General features: G+C 42.2%; 1 protein-coding gene across 5 annotated transcripts in view; it reads left to right on the top strand.

Moving 5' to 3' along the window:
- CNTN1 (contactin 1) overlaps positions 1–17,802 on the top strand; it is a 520,093-nt gene that overhangs the window by 345,324 nt on the left and 156,967 nt on the right. For all 5 annotated transcript variants that reach the window (XM_038769914.1, XM_038769941.1, XM_038769948.1 and 2 more), the window contains 5 exons: positions 1,737–1,861; positions 2,934–3,051; positions 4,363–4,513; positions 8,818–8,945; positions 14,328–14,503. In XM_038769914.1, the coding sequence (XP_038625842.1) occupies positions 1,737–1,861; positions 2,934–3,051; positions 4,363–4,513; positions 8,818–8,945; positions 14,328–14,503 (698 nt within the window). The remainder of the gene's footprint in view (positions 1–1,736; positions 1,862–2,933; positions 3,052–4,362; positions 4,514–8,817; positions 8,946–14,327; positions 14,504–17,802) is intronic.

The following is a 17,802-nucleotide window of genomic DNA, read 5'->3' on the forward strand; positions in this document are numbered from 1 at the left end:
TTTAGATTGCCATTGTATTTGAGCCACATGACTGGTGCTAAATTTGAATGAGTGGAGTTGGTTGAGAAGGCGCTGTTCCATTTCCTAAGCCAAAGAACGGACTTGACAGGATTCGCTTTGCTTTTTCAGTCACTTCTGGGTGCCTAATGAAGACCTATTCTACAGTTCAGTCTAATCTCCAGAACTGAAGCAATGGAAAGACCACAGGCCTGGGAGTCAGAGGACCTGGGTTCTAGTCCCACCTCTGCCAATTGTTTCCTCTCTGACCTCAAGGTGGTCACTTCACTTCTCTGTGCCTCAGTTCTCCTGTTCTCCCTCCTACTTAGACTGTGAGCGTCATGTGGGACAGGGTCTGTGTCCAACCTAATTAACACGTAACTTGCTTAGAACCATGTTTGACACATAGTAAGCGTTTAACCAAAAAAGAAATCAATCAATCGAACATATTTATACAGCACTTACTGTGTGAAGAGCACCATACTAAGCACTTGGGAGAGTACAATGCACCAATATAACAGACACATTCCCTGCCCAAAGTGAGCTCAGAGTCTAGACGGATGAACAACTGAAGGACATGTGGGGTAAATGAAGGACATGTGCACATATTCAGGGCTGTAGTCACACTGGAGCTGTTGGGCTTGCAGTTTCAGGCTTGGCTAAAGCAGAACCCTGAGTTGGATGCAGTTCACCTGGGAGACCTCACTGCAGTAAACACCCAGCATCCAGGACCACCAGCGGGACCTGGGGACTCTCCAAGCCAATCAGTTCCTTGGTTGGACCAGCCCCATGCAGGCAGGGAAGGGGATGAGGTCAAGGAGCAAAGAGATGAGAAGGAACAGGGCAGTGGTGGCTGGAAGGATAATTTAGATCCCCCACTCAATTTCTGTGAAAAGGAGACAGGAAGAAACAACCCATGGTAACCCCTCCTTCACAGCCAACAAAGTCTGGATTATGTGTGAGAGAAGGAAAGGAGGCATGAAGGAGGCTGCTCCATGAGAAACAGCATTGTCTATTTGATGCTCATTCATTTGTATCTATTGAGCACTTAGTCTGTGTAGTGCACTGTACTAAACACTTGGGAGAGTACACTATAACAATATAACCAACATATTCCCTTCTCACAATGAGTTTACAGTTTAGACGTCTGCAGGCTTCACCTGGCTGCCATCATCATCAACCATCAATCGTATTTATTGAGCGCTTACTATGTGCAGAGCCATTTCCCCCATCTTCTGGGGACCAAAGACCGGAGCAACAAAGCTGGGAGAGAGTCGTGTTTATGAGTTAATTTCCCCACATTTGAAGTTCGTTACTGGAAACTTTTTTGAAATACAGTTGATAGGATAGCATTTCTGCAGAATCAAACCAATATGTACCAATGAAGGGTTTTTTTTTTCTACCATTATTAGTCTGAATAAGGACATGCACAGTGAGTACTTGGATTGGAGAAAAACCTGCTGTTGTAGAGAGCTTGTATTAGATATTCAGAGAAAAAAGCCTTGAGAAAGAGCTGGGCCTAGGTATCACGAGATCCCAGTTCCCATCCTAGCTCTTCCACTGGTTTGTCTCTGGTCTGCCCATTTGACAAGTCACCTAGCTTTAATGCATCTGCCCCCTGTAAAGTGGGGGCAGGGTCATGCCTTCCCCTACCTCCTAGGCCATGAGCTATTTGTGCACTTACCATATAGTGAACGCTTAATAAATACCATTAAAAACTTTCTATCCTTGTTTTTCAGCATATCCTGAATGGGTTGAATATATCAACGACACGGAGAGAGATATAGGCAGTGACCTCTACTGGCCTTGTGTAGCTACAGGCAAGCCCATTCCTACAATCAGATGGTTGAAAAATGGATTCCCAGTAGGTGGACTTATATTCTTTGTTTTGTTTGTTGTTGAATAAGTCAAATGAACTATCAGGTAGATTCAAACCCATCCCCTAATGGAAACATCAGAGAAGACCGACGTCCCCCTCAGTTGGAAGCTGCAAAGAAGTCGAAAATCTTGTCCCACGACTTAGTCTAAAACACCTCCTCTATGCCTTTAGTCTAACCTGATTTCTGTGATCTTACCTCTCTTATTTGCTCATCCTACTTTCTTGTCTGTCCCTCATCCCCTCCCGTTTTCCTCATTTCTTACCCATATCCTCCACCTGATAATTTCCCCTTTTCTTGCCACTGATTCCCCATCCCTTACAGACACAGGGGTGAGAGGGAGGCTGTCACTCCTGCCCTTAGTCCAGGGAACAGGTAGAAGCAGTGCGATCCTCTGTCACCTTCCCACTTAGCTGGGCCGAGAGGGAAAAGGGGAACCAGCTGGGTTCGGTAAGTGGGTCTTGCTTTTGTGCCCTAAATTCCCATTTCCCACCAGCACAACTAACAGTGGGACTGGGATCAAATCCGTATATGGTCCATATTTAAAGACCACAGTATCAAGGGAATGGCTTTGACCTGCAGCTAAAATCAAAGTGTCCTGGATACACTTCGCTTCCTCTTAAACACTGGCCCAACTGACCAGACCAGAACTGAACCTTAGCAACTCTTCATGGGGCTGTAAGCTAATACTGAAACAAATCTTCTTATGAATGGAAGTTTGGAGGTTGCTCATCTCACTTCATCCCCTAATCATAGCCAAACCTTCAGGAAAGTAGAGCCCTGCACAACCAAATAGCATGAATCCAAATCCCTGCAGGCGCCCCACAATCCAATTTTGCTCTTCATCTGTGCTGCCCACTGAGAAGAGGGGGCTAGTCCTACCACAATTTTCCCTATCCTTGCATTATTGAGCTTCAATTTCATTTGGAGTTCAAGTTCCTCTCCAAAAAGCGTTCATGAGAGAATGTAGGGCTCTGTTCCAAAGACAGGGAACCTCAATGGACTAAGTGCGGGAAAAGTCGGGGTGTTAATGTGTTTTCCTTTGTGTTTTATTCTTAGTACCAGAAAGGTGAACTGAGAATATATGGCCTGACCTTTGATCATGCTGGAATGTATCAGTGCATTGCAGAAAATACTCATGGAGCCATTTATGCAAATGCTGAGCTGAAGATTCTAGGTCAGTGAGATTTCCAGGTTTTTTTGCATAACAAACTACATCCAAATGAACTGCCAGTTCCTTTCCACCCCCACAGGAGCCCCCCACACAGATATTTCAGTGCTAGGATTTTTAGGACTTGCTGGGTCTCACAAATGTTTTTAGTCCCACAATATTTATTTTTTAGTTCTAAATTATGGTTATTCCTATTGAAATCATTTATACTATAGATGTGAATTTTGTGAATTTGTATAGCCTTTGAAAGGCAAGGAGAGGCATCAATTTGTGCTCCTGTCCATTTTCTTTTATTGTTGGGAAATTCCAACTAGTTAATTGCTGTCTATTTCATGGCTTCATTGTGAAACACAAATCTTTGACCTCTATAGTAAATTGTTGCAAAATGTAAGAGTATGTATATGGAAAATAATGAAGTGACAATGTAAATCCTCTTTATCCTAGTTTTGGAGACTCTTATTATCCTTAATAAAAATGTAATGTTGAAACTAATAAAAACTCATGTAGATCTCCAGTGAATAAAACTGCAATTAAAAAGTATTTCCTCTAAGTGGTTACAGGTATAGTGGATAGAATACAGGACTGGGAGTCATAAAGTCATGGGTTCTAATTCTGGCTGCACGACTTGTCTGCCGTCTGACTTGGGCAAGTCATTTCACTACTCTGTGTCTTGGTTATCTCATCTGTAAAATGGGGTTTGACATGGGACAGGGACTGTATCTGACTCTATTTGCTTGTATCCACCCCAGCACTTAGTACAGTATGCTTAACAAATTTCACAATTATTGCTGTTATTGAATGAATAAATGAATTATTGATGGTAGTTTAAGGAGAGATGAATTATGTAATTTGGGTTTATTGTGTAGAACCTTGTTGAATTCTTTTCTATAAAAATTTCCCGTAATATTGTAAGTAGATTAAATGTGGGTGATTATTACTGCTCAAAAAGCGATTGTTTTTTGGCTTATTTGGATGAAAATTACTGAATGTATGTAGGATTTATAGAGATAGATATGTATTTATCTAGATGTACATATGCTTGAGCGCACATGTGTGTATGTTTTATTTTTTGCAGTACTCTATGGGTGCTTGTTATAATAACAGTAATCATCAGCAACCATCCTTACCATATCTTAATGAGATAAGTAGAAATCCAAAGGGGACCACGGAATTAAAAGGATCTTTGCCACTGGCTTTTGAAAGACATTAGTTAGGTCAAATCTTACCTTCAACTGGGAGGGGGAGAAATAAGAATGTGGGCCACAGAAAGGGAGGAAATTTAAAATATATCACCAATTTATTATTTTTTTCCCTTAGCCTTGCCTCCCACATTTGAACTGAATCCTATGAAGAAGAAGTTCTTGGCTGCAAAAGGAGGCCGCGTTTTAATGGAATGCAAGCCAAAAGCTGCACCCAAAGCTAAGTTCTCATGGAGCAAAGGAACAGAATGGCTTGTCAATAGCAGTCGGTCAGTTTTAAGATCATCAGAACTCCTTGTAGTAACTCACTTGCCAATCACTGTTAATCATTTGATAAATTCTCATAGTGCCAGTTTTTAGATAACCAAAAAATACTGATATTCAGAAGGTAGAATATGAGATAAGTGCGGATGAGGAGAATTTCAAGATAATCTCTTCTTTAGACTTAATGATGACCATCCTTCCTAGAGGTTATAATTCAATTTATGAATCAGTGCAAGGGGATAGAAAATTTAGAGTTTTGAGAAAAGCAACATGAACGAAATATTAGAAAATGGGACCTACAAGAATCAACTAAATGGTGGATTAAATGATGTTATGAAAGATGAAGAAAAAGCTAAAAAGGCCTCAGAGAAGCCATCAAGTATATGAAATGTCATTTCAAGAAAAATAATATGCAATTGATATACCCTGCTACTAACAGCAGGGTCAGAAAAAATAATTTTAAATATAAAGAGTAAATGTAGATTAGGTAGCAGGCTAATCTTTTGAAGTGCTTACACATAGATTATCAAAATCAGTTGTGAAATAATTTTCACAGTAGGCATTTATAAACCTGATGCCTGGAATATGTTTTGAGTTTTGAAACCTATATAAAGAGAGGATCTTATTTGTTGACCTCTAGAGTTCCAGAAAGCTTTTATTCTAGAAAATTCTAGATTACTCATTAGAAGGCTGCAACGAAAGAACTGCTAAAATAGCTTTGTCTAAATAACACAGTAAGCGCTCAATAAATATGATTAAATGAATGAATGAATGAATACTGAGTTGAAAATTCCTAGATGGTGCCCAGTTAGATTCTTTACATGAGCATGCATAGCTTTATATGAGCTGCACATGTGTCCATGATGAAATTCCTTGATAATGAAGTGATAGTTCAGTAAACAAGATCTTTTGGGAATTGAGAGTGTTATTCAGTGGAAAGTTTGTGTGAACATGTTCTAGTCTAGTTTTGTTCTTGGCTGTCAAGTTTTGCATTAGCAGTATGAGTCTGGTGCCGCAGTATCTTTTCCTCTTTTTCTGTGGAGAAGATTTCTTCATTCTGCTTGAGAACTTTCTGGGCCCTTCCACCTCCAAGTGAACATTAAATAGATTTAATATGGATTCTTTTTTGGAATGAACTTGTTCTCATTGAAGTTAACAGTCTTTACGGAATCAAAGAGGATTTTAGTGCAGAGAGCTGACGGATGCATACAGAAATTGTTTTGTATCTCTAAAGCAATTGTTCGGTACTCAGAAATAGTATTAAATTCCACTGTGGTCAGAGACATCTGAAAAGATGCTCTAGGAAGTTATATTTCAAAAGGTACTGATTTTATTTACTTTCATCTTCGATTGTGAATAAACGAACAAAGAGTAAAATTTGGTTCATAAAGTTTGCTAAGGTAATGGAAGCCAACATATGGCTCCTTAGGTGAGTCGTCAGGTAATGAATAGTTTTACATATTTGTGGTCACTTTATTTAATCTTTCTAATGGTAGTATTCAATATGGAGTTGATTGTCGTTACCAAAAGATCTGATTACCCTGAAACATCACCTAATCTTCTCGAAATGCCAAATGCTCTGACTTCAACCTTAGACCTTTATCCACAAATGTCATGAGTGGCTATTACCCAGAGAAAATTGAACTCGCGTATTTTTATTTCATCCCACAGTTATTGCTGTAGTTTTTTTGCGTGTTTATGTATGAAAATGAATGGCTGGTTACAAAATACAAATGTAAATCTTCGATTAGTCATATTAAATCTGTCAGCAAATCCTGTCAGTTCTACCCTTACAACATCACTAAAATCTGCCCTTTCCTCTCCATCCAAAAGCCACTCTGTTTATCCAAGCACTTATCCTATCCCACCTTGACTACTGCATTAACCTCCTCACTGACCTCCCTGGCTCCAGTCTCTCCCCACACCGGTCTGCACCCTGCTGCCCAGATCATTTTCCTAAAACAACATTCAATCCATGTTTCCCCATTCCTCAAGAACCTCTGATGGTTACCCATCCACCTCTGCATCCAACAGAAACTCCTTACTCCTGGCTTTAAAGCACTCAATCACTTTGCCCTGATGTCATTTTATTTTGCAGCTGACGCCTCACCCACAACCTACCTCTGGCCTGGAACTCCCTCCCCCCTCATAGAGAATGGATGATCACTCTCCCCACCTTCAGAGCATTATTAAAATCTTATCTCTCCCAAATTAAGTTCTCATTTCCCTTACTCTTTCTCCCTTCAGAATCACCCTTGCATTTGATTTGTACCCTCTATCCACCCTATTTTCATCCCCACAGCACTTACATGCATATTCGTAATTTATTTTAATGTCTGTCCCACTTCTAGATTATAAGCTCCTTGTGGCAGGGAATACATCTGCTAAATCTCCCATTATATTATACTCTCCCAAGTACTTAGAACAGTATTCTGCAATCAATCAATCAATCAATCGTATTTATTGAGCGCTTACTATGTGCAGAGCACTGTACTAAGCGCTTGGGAAGTACAAATTGGCATCACATAGAGACAGTCCCTACCCAACAGTGGGCTCACAGTCTAAAAGGGGGAGACAGAGAACAGAACCAAACATACCAACAAAATAAAATAAGTAGGATAGAAATGTACAAGTAAAATAAATAAATAAATAAATAAATAGAGTAATAAATATGTACAACCATATATACATATATACAGGTGCTGTGGGGAAGGGAAGGAGGTAAGACGGGGGGATGGAGAGGGGGACGAGGGGGAGAGGAAAGAAGGGGCTCAGTCTGGGAAGGCCTCCTGGAGGAGGTGAGCTCTCAGCAGGGCCTTGAAGGGAGGAAGAGAGCTAGCTTGGCGGATGGGCAGAGGGAGGGCATTCCAGGCCCGGGGGATGACGTGGGCCGGGGGTCGATGGCGGGACAGGCGAGAGCGAGGTACAGTGAGGAGATTAGTGGTGGAGGAGCGGAGGGTGCGGGCTGGGCAGTAGAAGGAGAGAAGGGAGGTGAGGTAGGAGGGGGCGAGGTGATGGAGAGCCTTGAAGCCCAGGGTGAGGAGTTTCTGCCTGATGCGCAGATTGATCGGTAGCCATTGGAGGTTTTTGAGGAGGGGAGTAATATGTCCAGAGCGTTTCTGGACAAAGATAATCCGGGCAGCAGCATGAAGTATGGATTGAAGTGGAGAGAGACACGAGGATGGGAGATCAGAGAGAAGGCTAGTGCAGTAGTCCAGACGGGATAGGATGAGAGCTTGAATGAGCAGGGTAGCGGTTTGGATGGAGAGGAAAGGGCGGATCTTGGCAACGTTGCGGAGCTGAGACCGGCAGGTTTTGGTGACGGCTTGGATGTGAGGGGTGAACGAGAGAGCGGAGTCGAGGATGACACCAAGGTTGCGGGCTTGTGAGACTGGAAGGATGGTAGTGCCGTCAACAGAGATGGGAAAGTCAGGGAGAGGACAAGGTTTGGGAGGGAAGACAAGGAGCTCAGTCTTCGACATGTTGAGCTTTAGGTGGCGGGCGGACATCCAGATGGAGATGTCCTGAAGGCAGGAGGAGATGCGAGCCTGGAGGGAGGGGGAGAGAGCAGGGGCAGAGATGTAGATCTGGGTGTCATCAGCGTAGAGATGATAGTTGAAGCCGTGGGAGCGAATGAGGTCACCAAGGGAGTGAGTGTATATTGAGAACAGAAGGGGACCAAGCACTGAACCTTGGGGAACCCCCACAGTAAGAGGATGGGAGGGGGAGGAGGAGCCTGCAAAAGAGACTGAGAAAGAACGACCAGAGAGATAAGAGGAAAACCAGGAGAGGACGGAGTCTGTGAAGCCAAGGTCAGATAATGTGTTGAGGAGAAGGGGGTGGTCCACAGTGTCAAAGGCAGCTGAGAGGTCGAGGAGGATTAGGACAGAGTATGAGCCGTTGGATTTGGCAAGCAGGAGGTCATTGGTGACCTTTGAGAGCGCAGTTTCCGTGGAATGAAGGGGACGGAAGCCAGACTGGAGGGGGTCGAGGAGAGAGTTGTTGTTGAGGAATTCTAGGCAGCGCGTGTAGACAACTCGTTCAAGGAGTTTGGAAAGGAATGGTAGGAGGGATATGGGACGATAACTAGAAGGTGAGGTGGGGTCAAGAGAGGGTTTTTTTAGGATGGGAGAGACATGGGCATGTTTGAAGGCAGAGGGGAAGGAACCAGTGGAGAGTGAGCGGTTCTGCACACAGTAGGTGCTCAATTAATGATTGAATGATTTGTGGTTCATTACTAAGACTGTTATAAATTGCTTTCTTAATTTAATTTGTATGTTGTTGTGTATTACCTTTTCCATATTCAAAGGATATCTATTTGGGAGGATGGTAGTCTGGAAATCAGAAATATCACAAGAATGGATGGAGGCACTTACACGTGTTTTGCAGAAAACAATCGAGGAAAAGCTAACAGCTCTGCAACTCTTTCAATCACTGGTAAGACCCTGGCTAATTGGTTCCTTTTGTGTGAATTCTTGGGCCAATTCAGTTCAATGAGTAAATAGGTAGGAGTAAAAATTGAGTCTTCCCATAATGCGTTTTTGAATGCCTGACCGTTCCAATAAGACTCTAAGCTCATCATGGGCAGCAAATGTATCTGTTATATTCTACTGAAGCAGCGTGGTATAGTGGATAGAGCACAAGACTGGATGTCAGAAGGTTGTAGGTTCTAATCCCGGCTCTGCCACTGTCTGCCTTGTGACCTTGGGCAAGGCACTTCACTTCTTTTCAAGAGAGGCAGCGTGGCTCAGTGAAAAGAGCATGGGCTTCGGAGTCAGAGTGTGCGGGTTCTAATCCCAGTTCCGTCACTTGACTGCTGTGTGAACTTGGGTAAGGCACTTAACTTCTCTGTGCCAGTTACCTCATCTGTAAATGGGGATTAAGACTGTGAGCCCCACATTGAACAACCTGATTACCTTGTATCTACCCAGTGCATAGAACAGTGCTTGGCACATAGTAAGTGCTTAACAAAGAACATTAATATTATTATTATTATTATTATTATTTTCTGGGCCTCACTTACCTCATCTGTAAAATGGGGTTTGAGACTGTAAGCCTCACATGGGACAGGGACTATGTCCAACTCGATTTGCTCGTATCCACCTCAGCACTTAGTACAGGGACTGGTATGTAGTTATTGCTTAACGAAAACCATTATTATTATCATCATTACTCTCTCCCAAGCACTTAGTATAGTGTTCTGCATACAGTAAGCGCTAAATAAATACAATTGACTGATTGACTGGGTGTTGTAAGGGGAGGATGGAGAGGGGAGAGGCCAAACCGGCCCTGGTTTACCCTGCAGCCCAGTGATGATGCAGGGAAAGGGAACTCCTCAGGTCCACTAGGCAGACTTAAAGTCACGTCCTGCCAGCTGAAAGAGCAGGAAGAGTAGGAGCGCCAGCTGGCTCTCCTCACCCTACAGCCCCCGCACCCTCCTGGAGCCATGCTGGCTGCCTGAGAAAGCGGACAATGCTGATAATAATAATAATAATGATGGCATTTGTTAAGCACTTACTATGCGCAAAGCACTGTTCTAAGCGCTGGGGCGGATACAAGGTGATTAAATTGTCCCACGTGGGGCTCACAGTCAATCCCCGTTTTACAGATGAGGTAACTGAGGCTCAGAGAAGTTAAGTGGCTTGCCCAAGGTCACAGAGCAGACATGTGGCGGAGCCGGGATTCGAACCCCTGACCTCTGACTCCAAAGTCCGGGCACTTTCCACTGAGCCACGCTGCTTCTCCACAAAACACTGTTCTAAGCACTTGGGAAGGTTACAAGGTGATCAGGTTGCCCCACGGGGGGCTCACAGTCTTAATCCCTATTTTACAGAGGAGGGAACTCAGGCACAGAGAAGTTAAGTGACTTGCCCAAAGTCACACAGCTGACAACTGGTGGAGCCGGGATTTGAACCCATGACTCTGACTCCAAAAACCCGGGCTCTTTCCACTGAGCCACGCTGCTTCTCACGCTGATGATGGCTGGCTGGCTGACATCCTGCATTTCAGGTCCTGAGCTGCAACTTTGGGCTGCAGTTAGCACCGACTTAAAGGCAGGGCTGCTCCTGGGCTAGTGAGAAACAGCCCAAGTGGCGTGTTGGAAAGAGCAGAGGCCTGGGAATCAGAAGGACCCGGGTTCTCAACCCAACTCCTCCACTTCTCTGCTGTGTGACCTTGAGCAAGTCACTTCCCTTCTCTGGGCCTCAGTTATCTCATCTGTAAAATGGGGTTAAGACTGTGAGCCCCATATGGATCAGGGACTGTGTCCAAACCGATTATCTCACATCTACCCCACAGCTTAGTTCAGTGCTTGGCACTTAACAAACACAACAGTTGTTATTATTATTATTACTTTTGTGCCATTCCACTCCAAGCAGCTCAGTTCAGAACTTTACAGTCTGTTTGAAGACATTCGATTGATTTAGCTGCACTGGTACATATCGTTTTACCAAACGGTTCTGGCTTACTTCCATCTCTGTAAGTAATAGAACTAACTAATTAAAGCAGACATGCCCAACTCCTTTCTAAGGTGGCTTGTTCATTCAGTCATACTTTTAGAAAGCTGCATATTACTGTCATTCTTGCAAAACCATCACCTAATTAGAGTAATTTTGACTATTTTTAGTACCTAGAAGATACAGTGCTATTGGGCAGAGGACAGCAGTCCAAGAACAGAATGAAGAAAGGGGAGAGACAAAGACAGAGATGATGAGAGACAAACTGTGAATTGATGATGAAGAGACAGACTCTTTACCAAACTCTCACATTTCCACATTTCCACACATTCCCACACATTCATAGTTTCTCACTTGCACATTCACACCCTCTAGCACACAGACTCATCCCCTCCTTTACAATCAAGCATAGAATTTCTCATAATCACACAAATTCACGCTCTCTCTCACAAAGTTTAGTATATCCAGCCTCAATGATATTTATTGAGCGCCTATAGTGTGCAGAGAACTGCAGTAAATATTTGGTAGCATAAAGTAGAGATAGTAACCATGTTCCCTGACTTCAAGGAGGTTACAATCTAGATTACAATCTTTGGCACATATTTTTGTTACGATCTCACATAATTCCTCACATACATATGTTTGTACATGTAATTAACACACACACCTCCTCAGATTTACACATTCTCATAAATCAATCAACAGCATTCAGTAAGTGCTATTATCTACAGAGGACAGCACTTGGGATTGTATTATAGAAGTAGAAACAGAGTTCTGGTTTTCAAAGATTATACAGTCTGAGTAGACAGACATAAATTCTTTATAAATAGAGGGAGGAGTGGGAAGATACTGAAAGAGAGGGAGACAGAGATACTAGATGAAAAACATAATAAATACACAAATATATTCAGTAGAAAAAAGTGCCAAGGTAACTATATATGCATTTGCTGAGTGTGTATGTTAGGTTGACACAGCCTATAGAGGAAAACCTTTATCAGGGAATGATCTGTGGAGGAGGTGGCATTGTAGGAGGACTTTGGAAAGACTGGAAATATGTGGTCTGGTGGAAGGAAAGTGGAAGGTGGATGGAAAGTGGAAGTGAATATTAGCCATGGATGTCAGCAAGGGTTTGGAGCCAAAAGAGTCTCAAGTGAGAAACAATGAGGTTAGTTTAGGAGAACCAGAGAACAAAGGAATAGTTAAGAGAGCAACTCTATAAAGAGAAAGTTGCTGAAAAATCTTGAAGTAATGGTCTGGAATTTCTTTTTGGATCAGAGAGAAATGTGTATCAATTTCAGTTTTGCAAGGAGTGAAGAAATGTGATGAATGTTGTTTTTGAAAGTTGATCCTGATTCAGAGTGGAGTATGGACTGATGAGTGATGAGGCTGGAGGGAAGGAGACTAATGAGCAGGGAGTTGGATGCAGAAGTCTAATCAGGAGGAGACAAGAGCCTGAAATAAGGTGGTGGCCACGGGGGTGGAGAGAGGAAGGAGCAGATGCAGCCTGCGGTCTGTCAGATAGAGTCTATCTTCCAATCTTGTGGAGGATAAACTGGAAAAAGTGGGCAATAGACTGTATCCAAGGAAGTCACTCAGTGGAATTAAACCAGAAAAACTGTCAAACTCACACCATCTCTCACACATTCACACTCAGTGATGATCAGTACAACAGCCCAGCCCGCATATTTCACTCGTCTAATGCTAACCTTCTCAGTGTACCTCGATCTCATCTAGCTTGCTGCCTACCTCTCACCCACGTCCTGCCTCTTGGCTAGGAATGCCCTCCCTCCTCATATGCAACAGACAATGACTGTCACCTCTGTCACAGCCTTATTGAAGGCAAGCCTCCTCCAAGAGGCCTTCCTTCACTAAGCCCTCTGTTCCTCTTCTCCCATTCCCTTCTACTTCAACCTGACTTACTCCCATTATTCATCCTCCATCCAGGCTCACAGCACTTATATACATACCTGTAATTTATTTCTATTGATGTCTTTCTCCCACTCTAGACTGTAAGCTTGTTGTGGACAGGAAATGTGTCTGTTTATTGTTACAGTGCTCTCTCCCAAGGACTTAGTACAGTGCTCTGCACACAGTAAGAGCTCAACGAATAAGATTGACTGACCGACTAATGATCTTCTCTGTTGGTCGAAGCAGTAGCAGCAGCAGCAGCAGCAGCAGCAGCGGTGGTGGGAGAAACCTAGTGGAGAATTCCTCTCTCCTCCCTCTGCTGAGTGTCTCAGCTCCTTTCTTCTGGCTAGAAAGATGCTGCTGCCACTAACTCTCTTCAGGGTTTCTAGCTCAATGCGCCTACATATGCAGTGGTCCCTGAAACCTTGGAAAGCATCAGGGCAGTAGCAGTAGCTCTTGCTTCCCAAGTAGGTACATGAGTTCTGCTCTATTCATTCATTCAGTCACATTTATTGAGCACTTACTGTGTGCAGAGCACTATACTAAGCGCTTGGGAAGTACAAGTTGGCAACATATAGAGACGGTCCCTACCCAGGGGTGTGTGCACTTCCTCAGCCTCTTTCCCCTGCCCTTCTCTTCTGTGGCCAGCTATAATAAAGGCCAATTAACCTTTTATGCATCAATGGTAATTTCTGAGGATTTACTGTATGTAGAGCACTGAACTAAGCACCTGGGAGAGCACAGTGCAACAGAATTTAGGAACAGCCTTCCCTAGTCGATAGAGCACAGGCCTGGGAGTCAGAGGACCAGTGTTCTAATCCTGGTTCCTTCGAGAACTGCTGTGGGACCTTGGGCAAATCACTTAACTTCTCTGTGCATCAGTTTCCTCATCTGCAAAATGGGGATTTAATACCTATTCTCCTTAGAATGTAAGCCCCATATGGGACCTAATTATCTTGTATCTACCCCAGTGCTTCGTACAATGGTAACAAATACCACAGTTATTATTATAGATCTGTTCCCTCTCCATAATGAGCTTACAGTCTAGAGGGCATTTGTTTGACATTTGTCTGTTGACCTTTCGTTTGACATGCCTGAATTAGGGAATTTGTGTCACAGTCCACTAATACTTAAAGATCCCTAAGGTTGAATGTTTCAGTTGCCTAAATGAGACTGTGAGCCCCATGTGGGACAGGGACTGTGTCCAACCCAATTTGCTTGTATGTACCACAGCACTTAGTACAATGCCTGGCACATAGTAAGCACTTAAATATCATAACTATTATTATTCCTCATATATGGTTGGTTTTGAACTGATATTTTCTTGAAATGAAGAAAATATTCCTACCTTTTACAGATTGACCCCAAAATATGGAAATTGTCACTGGCCTAACATAGTTTACAGTGAAACTATGGATATTGGAAATTTCAAATATTTTTCTTTGAAACCATCTAGATGCTACGAGGATTATTTTAGCACCTGCTAACGCTGACGTCATTGTGGGAGAGAATGCTACAATGCAGTGCTATGCATCACACGATCCTGTTCTAGATCTCACATTCATTTGGGCCCTAAATGGCTATGTGATAGATTTTAACAGAGAACAGAGACACTACATGCGGAATTTCATGGTAAGTAGTTATTCTCTGAGCTGAAATTATCTTTCATACTAGCTTCATGAATATATTAATATTTAGTTTTTGCAGAATCCCATGGCAAACTGCAGAAAAATGACTCCTAATTAGTGGGGCAAAATTTTAGAAATGAAGTTTAGGTTTTAAAGCATTTAAATTAATTTTAGGGACTTCAACTGATATTTTGAAAATATGTGTGTGTGTGTGTGTGTGTGTGTGTATTGGAGTGCTAATACTTTGTTTTCCTCATGAATACAATTTTAAGGTACCTGGCAACAGTGCCACAGGTATATTTGAACTGCAGGTTTTTTAGCATTTGCTTTAAATGAACATATTTTATTATGATTATAGAGACAGTCCAAAATACTTTATTGCTTCGAATTTGTATGGCAGATGGATGAATGAAACTTAGAAATTTCAAATCTCATAAAGTGTCATAGAGAGAGAGGTGTAAGTATTTTCACATGAGTCATAACCTTGACACAGAATTCACAAGGAATTTCAGATAGCACTATTTGCTGTCATGGAAGGGATGAAGAGTTTCACTTGAGAGAATAAAAAAGAAATGCAAGGAAGCATACATGTCTACAATCAACATGTCTGCAGGTGTGCTGATATGCTCACTTTAGAACAGATAAGTCTAAGGTCAGAACTTTTTGCGGCAGACTGGGGGAAATTGAATGCCAGACCACCATAGAAAGTAAATTTAGTCCCTCTTTTGATCTCTTTCTCTCTCTCTTCTGTTCTTCTCTCCCTCTCCCTTCCCCCTCATTTTCTGGGCCCCATGTCAATCCTTCCTTAAATGACTAGAAATTGGATGACTTTAGTTCAGTAGTAGGATGCCTATTTAAATGGGCTACCAATTTCCTCTGAAATAGAGAATTGGCAAGCCCATGACATTCCCCATCTTTGGGATTAGTGCACTATGGTTAATGGATTTCGGCAATAATCAGTTTTACTCTGTAAGTTCCAAGGGCTGCTTTAAGCATGCAAAAAATAAGTAAATAAAAAATACCAGGTTCGGAAACACAGGTGGTAGGATAGTATTACAGTTGGGTTTTCCCACCCCTTCAGACTCTTTTGGAATCTCCCCAATATTGCAAGCAAAAACAAGCTGCTAAATTCAGCCAAGTTGAGCAAATATAATTTGTAACTGGGTGTGGAAATTTATTTCACAATTTTATGAGTTCTTGAAATAACTAAATGCAGTTGGTAACATTTATTTCTGCCTCCTGTGAATAGCTTAGGAGCCTGTTCCTGTCTTGCTGTTTTTTAATCTACTCTGTTGCAATAAGTGGCACAATTTTTTTTACAGTGTTGAACTATAAATACATTTGTTACTGAAAACTAAATAGGTTTATGTAGCTTGAGGAAGTGGGGATTATTCACATCTTGGAACATTTGGGATTCATTAAGATCCACCTAGATTTTTTTGCATTATTTTTAAATATTGATTCCTGTCAAAGATGATTAAAAATACCTGAGAAATTTCCAATGTGATTTTGGAAAAGGAGTGCAAGTGAAATTTAATGTGCGTGACAAGAAAGAACTCTTGAGAGTTTCCTTCTGGGTTAGATTTCACCATCTCTTTGGAGAAACACAAAGGAGTTTTGCAGTTTGGAAACTTTAGACTTCTGAATCTATTTAGCCATGTTTTTGTTGTGTAATTTAAAGCTGCATAGAATGTGTCTACTAACTCTGTTGTACTGGTATATTGTACTCTCCCAAGTGCTGAGTTCAGTGCTCTGCACACAGTAAATTCTCAATAAATACGATTGATTGAGTTGGAGTTGGATTGAGTTGCCTGGTACTTCCCCACTACACCAGTTCTCCTATAATAATTGTGGTATTTATAAAGCGCTTACTATGAGCCATGCACTGTACTAAGCGCTCAAGTGGATACAAGCAAATTTAGGTGAACACAGTCCCTGTCCCATGTGGGTCTCACAGTCTCAATCCCCGTTTTACAGATGAGGGAACTGAGGCACAGAGAGGTGAAGTGACTTGCCCAGCATCACACAGCAGACCAGTAGCAGAGCCAGGATTAGGACCCATGACCTTCTGACTCCCACGCCTGTGCTCTATCCACTACACCATGTGAGAGTTCATTCATTCATTCATTGTCGTATTTATTGAGCGCTTACTGTGTGCAGAGCACTGTACTAAGTGCTTGGGAAGTACAAGTTGGCAACATATAGAGACAGTCCCTACCCAACAGTGGGCTCACAGTCTAGAAGGGGGAGACAACAAAACAAAACATATTAACAAAATAAAATAAATTGAATAAATATGTACAAGTAAAATGAATAAATAGAGTAATAAATATGTACAAACATATATACATATATACAGGATATGCATATGTACAGGAGAGTTGTGGGTTGGGTTTTTTTTTAATATTTGTTAAGCACTTACCATCTGCCAGGCACTGAACTAAGCACTAGGGTAAGTACAAGCTAATTAGGTAGGGCACAGTCCATGTCCCACATGGGGCTCACAGTCTTAATCCACATTTTACAGATGAGATAACTGAGGCACAAATAAGTTAAGTGACTTGCCTAAGATCACACAGCAGACAAGTGGCAGAGTCAGGATTAGAACCCAGGTCCTCTGATTTTCAGGACTGTGCTCTTTCCACTAGGCCACCCTGCTTACAATACCCTTCGACTACCCTAACAATAGAGAGGCAGCATGGCCTAAAAGATAGCCCAAGAGCCTGTGAGTCAGATGGTTCTGGCTTCTGTTCCCAACTCTGCCACGTGTCTGCTATCTGGCCTTGGGAAAGTCACTTTACTTCTCTGTGCCTCAGTTACTTCATCTGTAAAATGAGGATTAAGATCGCGAGCCCCACGTGGGACAGAGATAGGATCCAACTTGATTTGCTTGTATCCACCCCAGTGCTTAGAACAATGCCTGGCACATTGTAAGTACTTAAGAAATACCACAATTATTATTATTGTTACCCCACATTTAGGAAAGCATGTGTTGTAATACCTGTTACAGTGTCATATATGCTTTCACACAAGCTGTTTTTTTCTTTAAACCTTAGTACACTGTAATCAAAAGGCATAGGTTATTTGGACCATGAGCCTGTCATTGGGTAGGGATTGTGTCTATTAGTTGCCGAATTGTGCTTTCCAAGGGCTTAGTACAGTGCTCTGCACACAGTAAGTGCTCAATAAATGTGATTGAATGAATTAATGAATCTGGAGAACAGTCCCTAGTCCCCTAATAATATTATACCTGAAACACCGTACAGCTGAAATGAGTGTATTTGAATTATGGTCCTGCTGTGA

The sequence above is a fragment of the Tachyglossus aculeatus genome, chromosome 2 (genome assembly GCF_015852505.1).
Source record: "Tachyglossus aculeatus isolate mTacAcu1 chromosome 2, mTacAcu1.pri, whole genome shotgun sequence".
Classification (NCBI taxonomy): domain Eukaryota; kingdom Metazoa; phylum Chordata; class Mammalia; order Monotremata; family Tachyglossidae; genus Tachyglossus; species Tachyglossus aculeatus.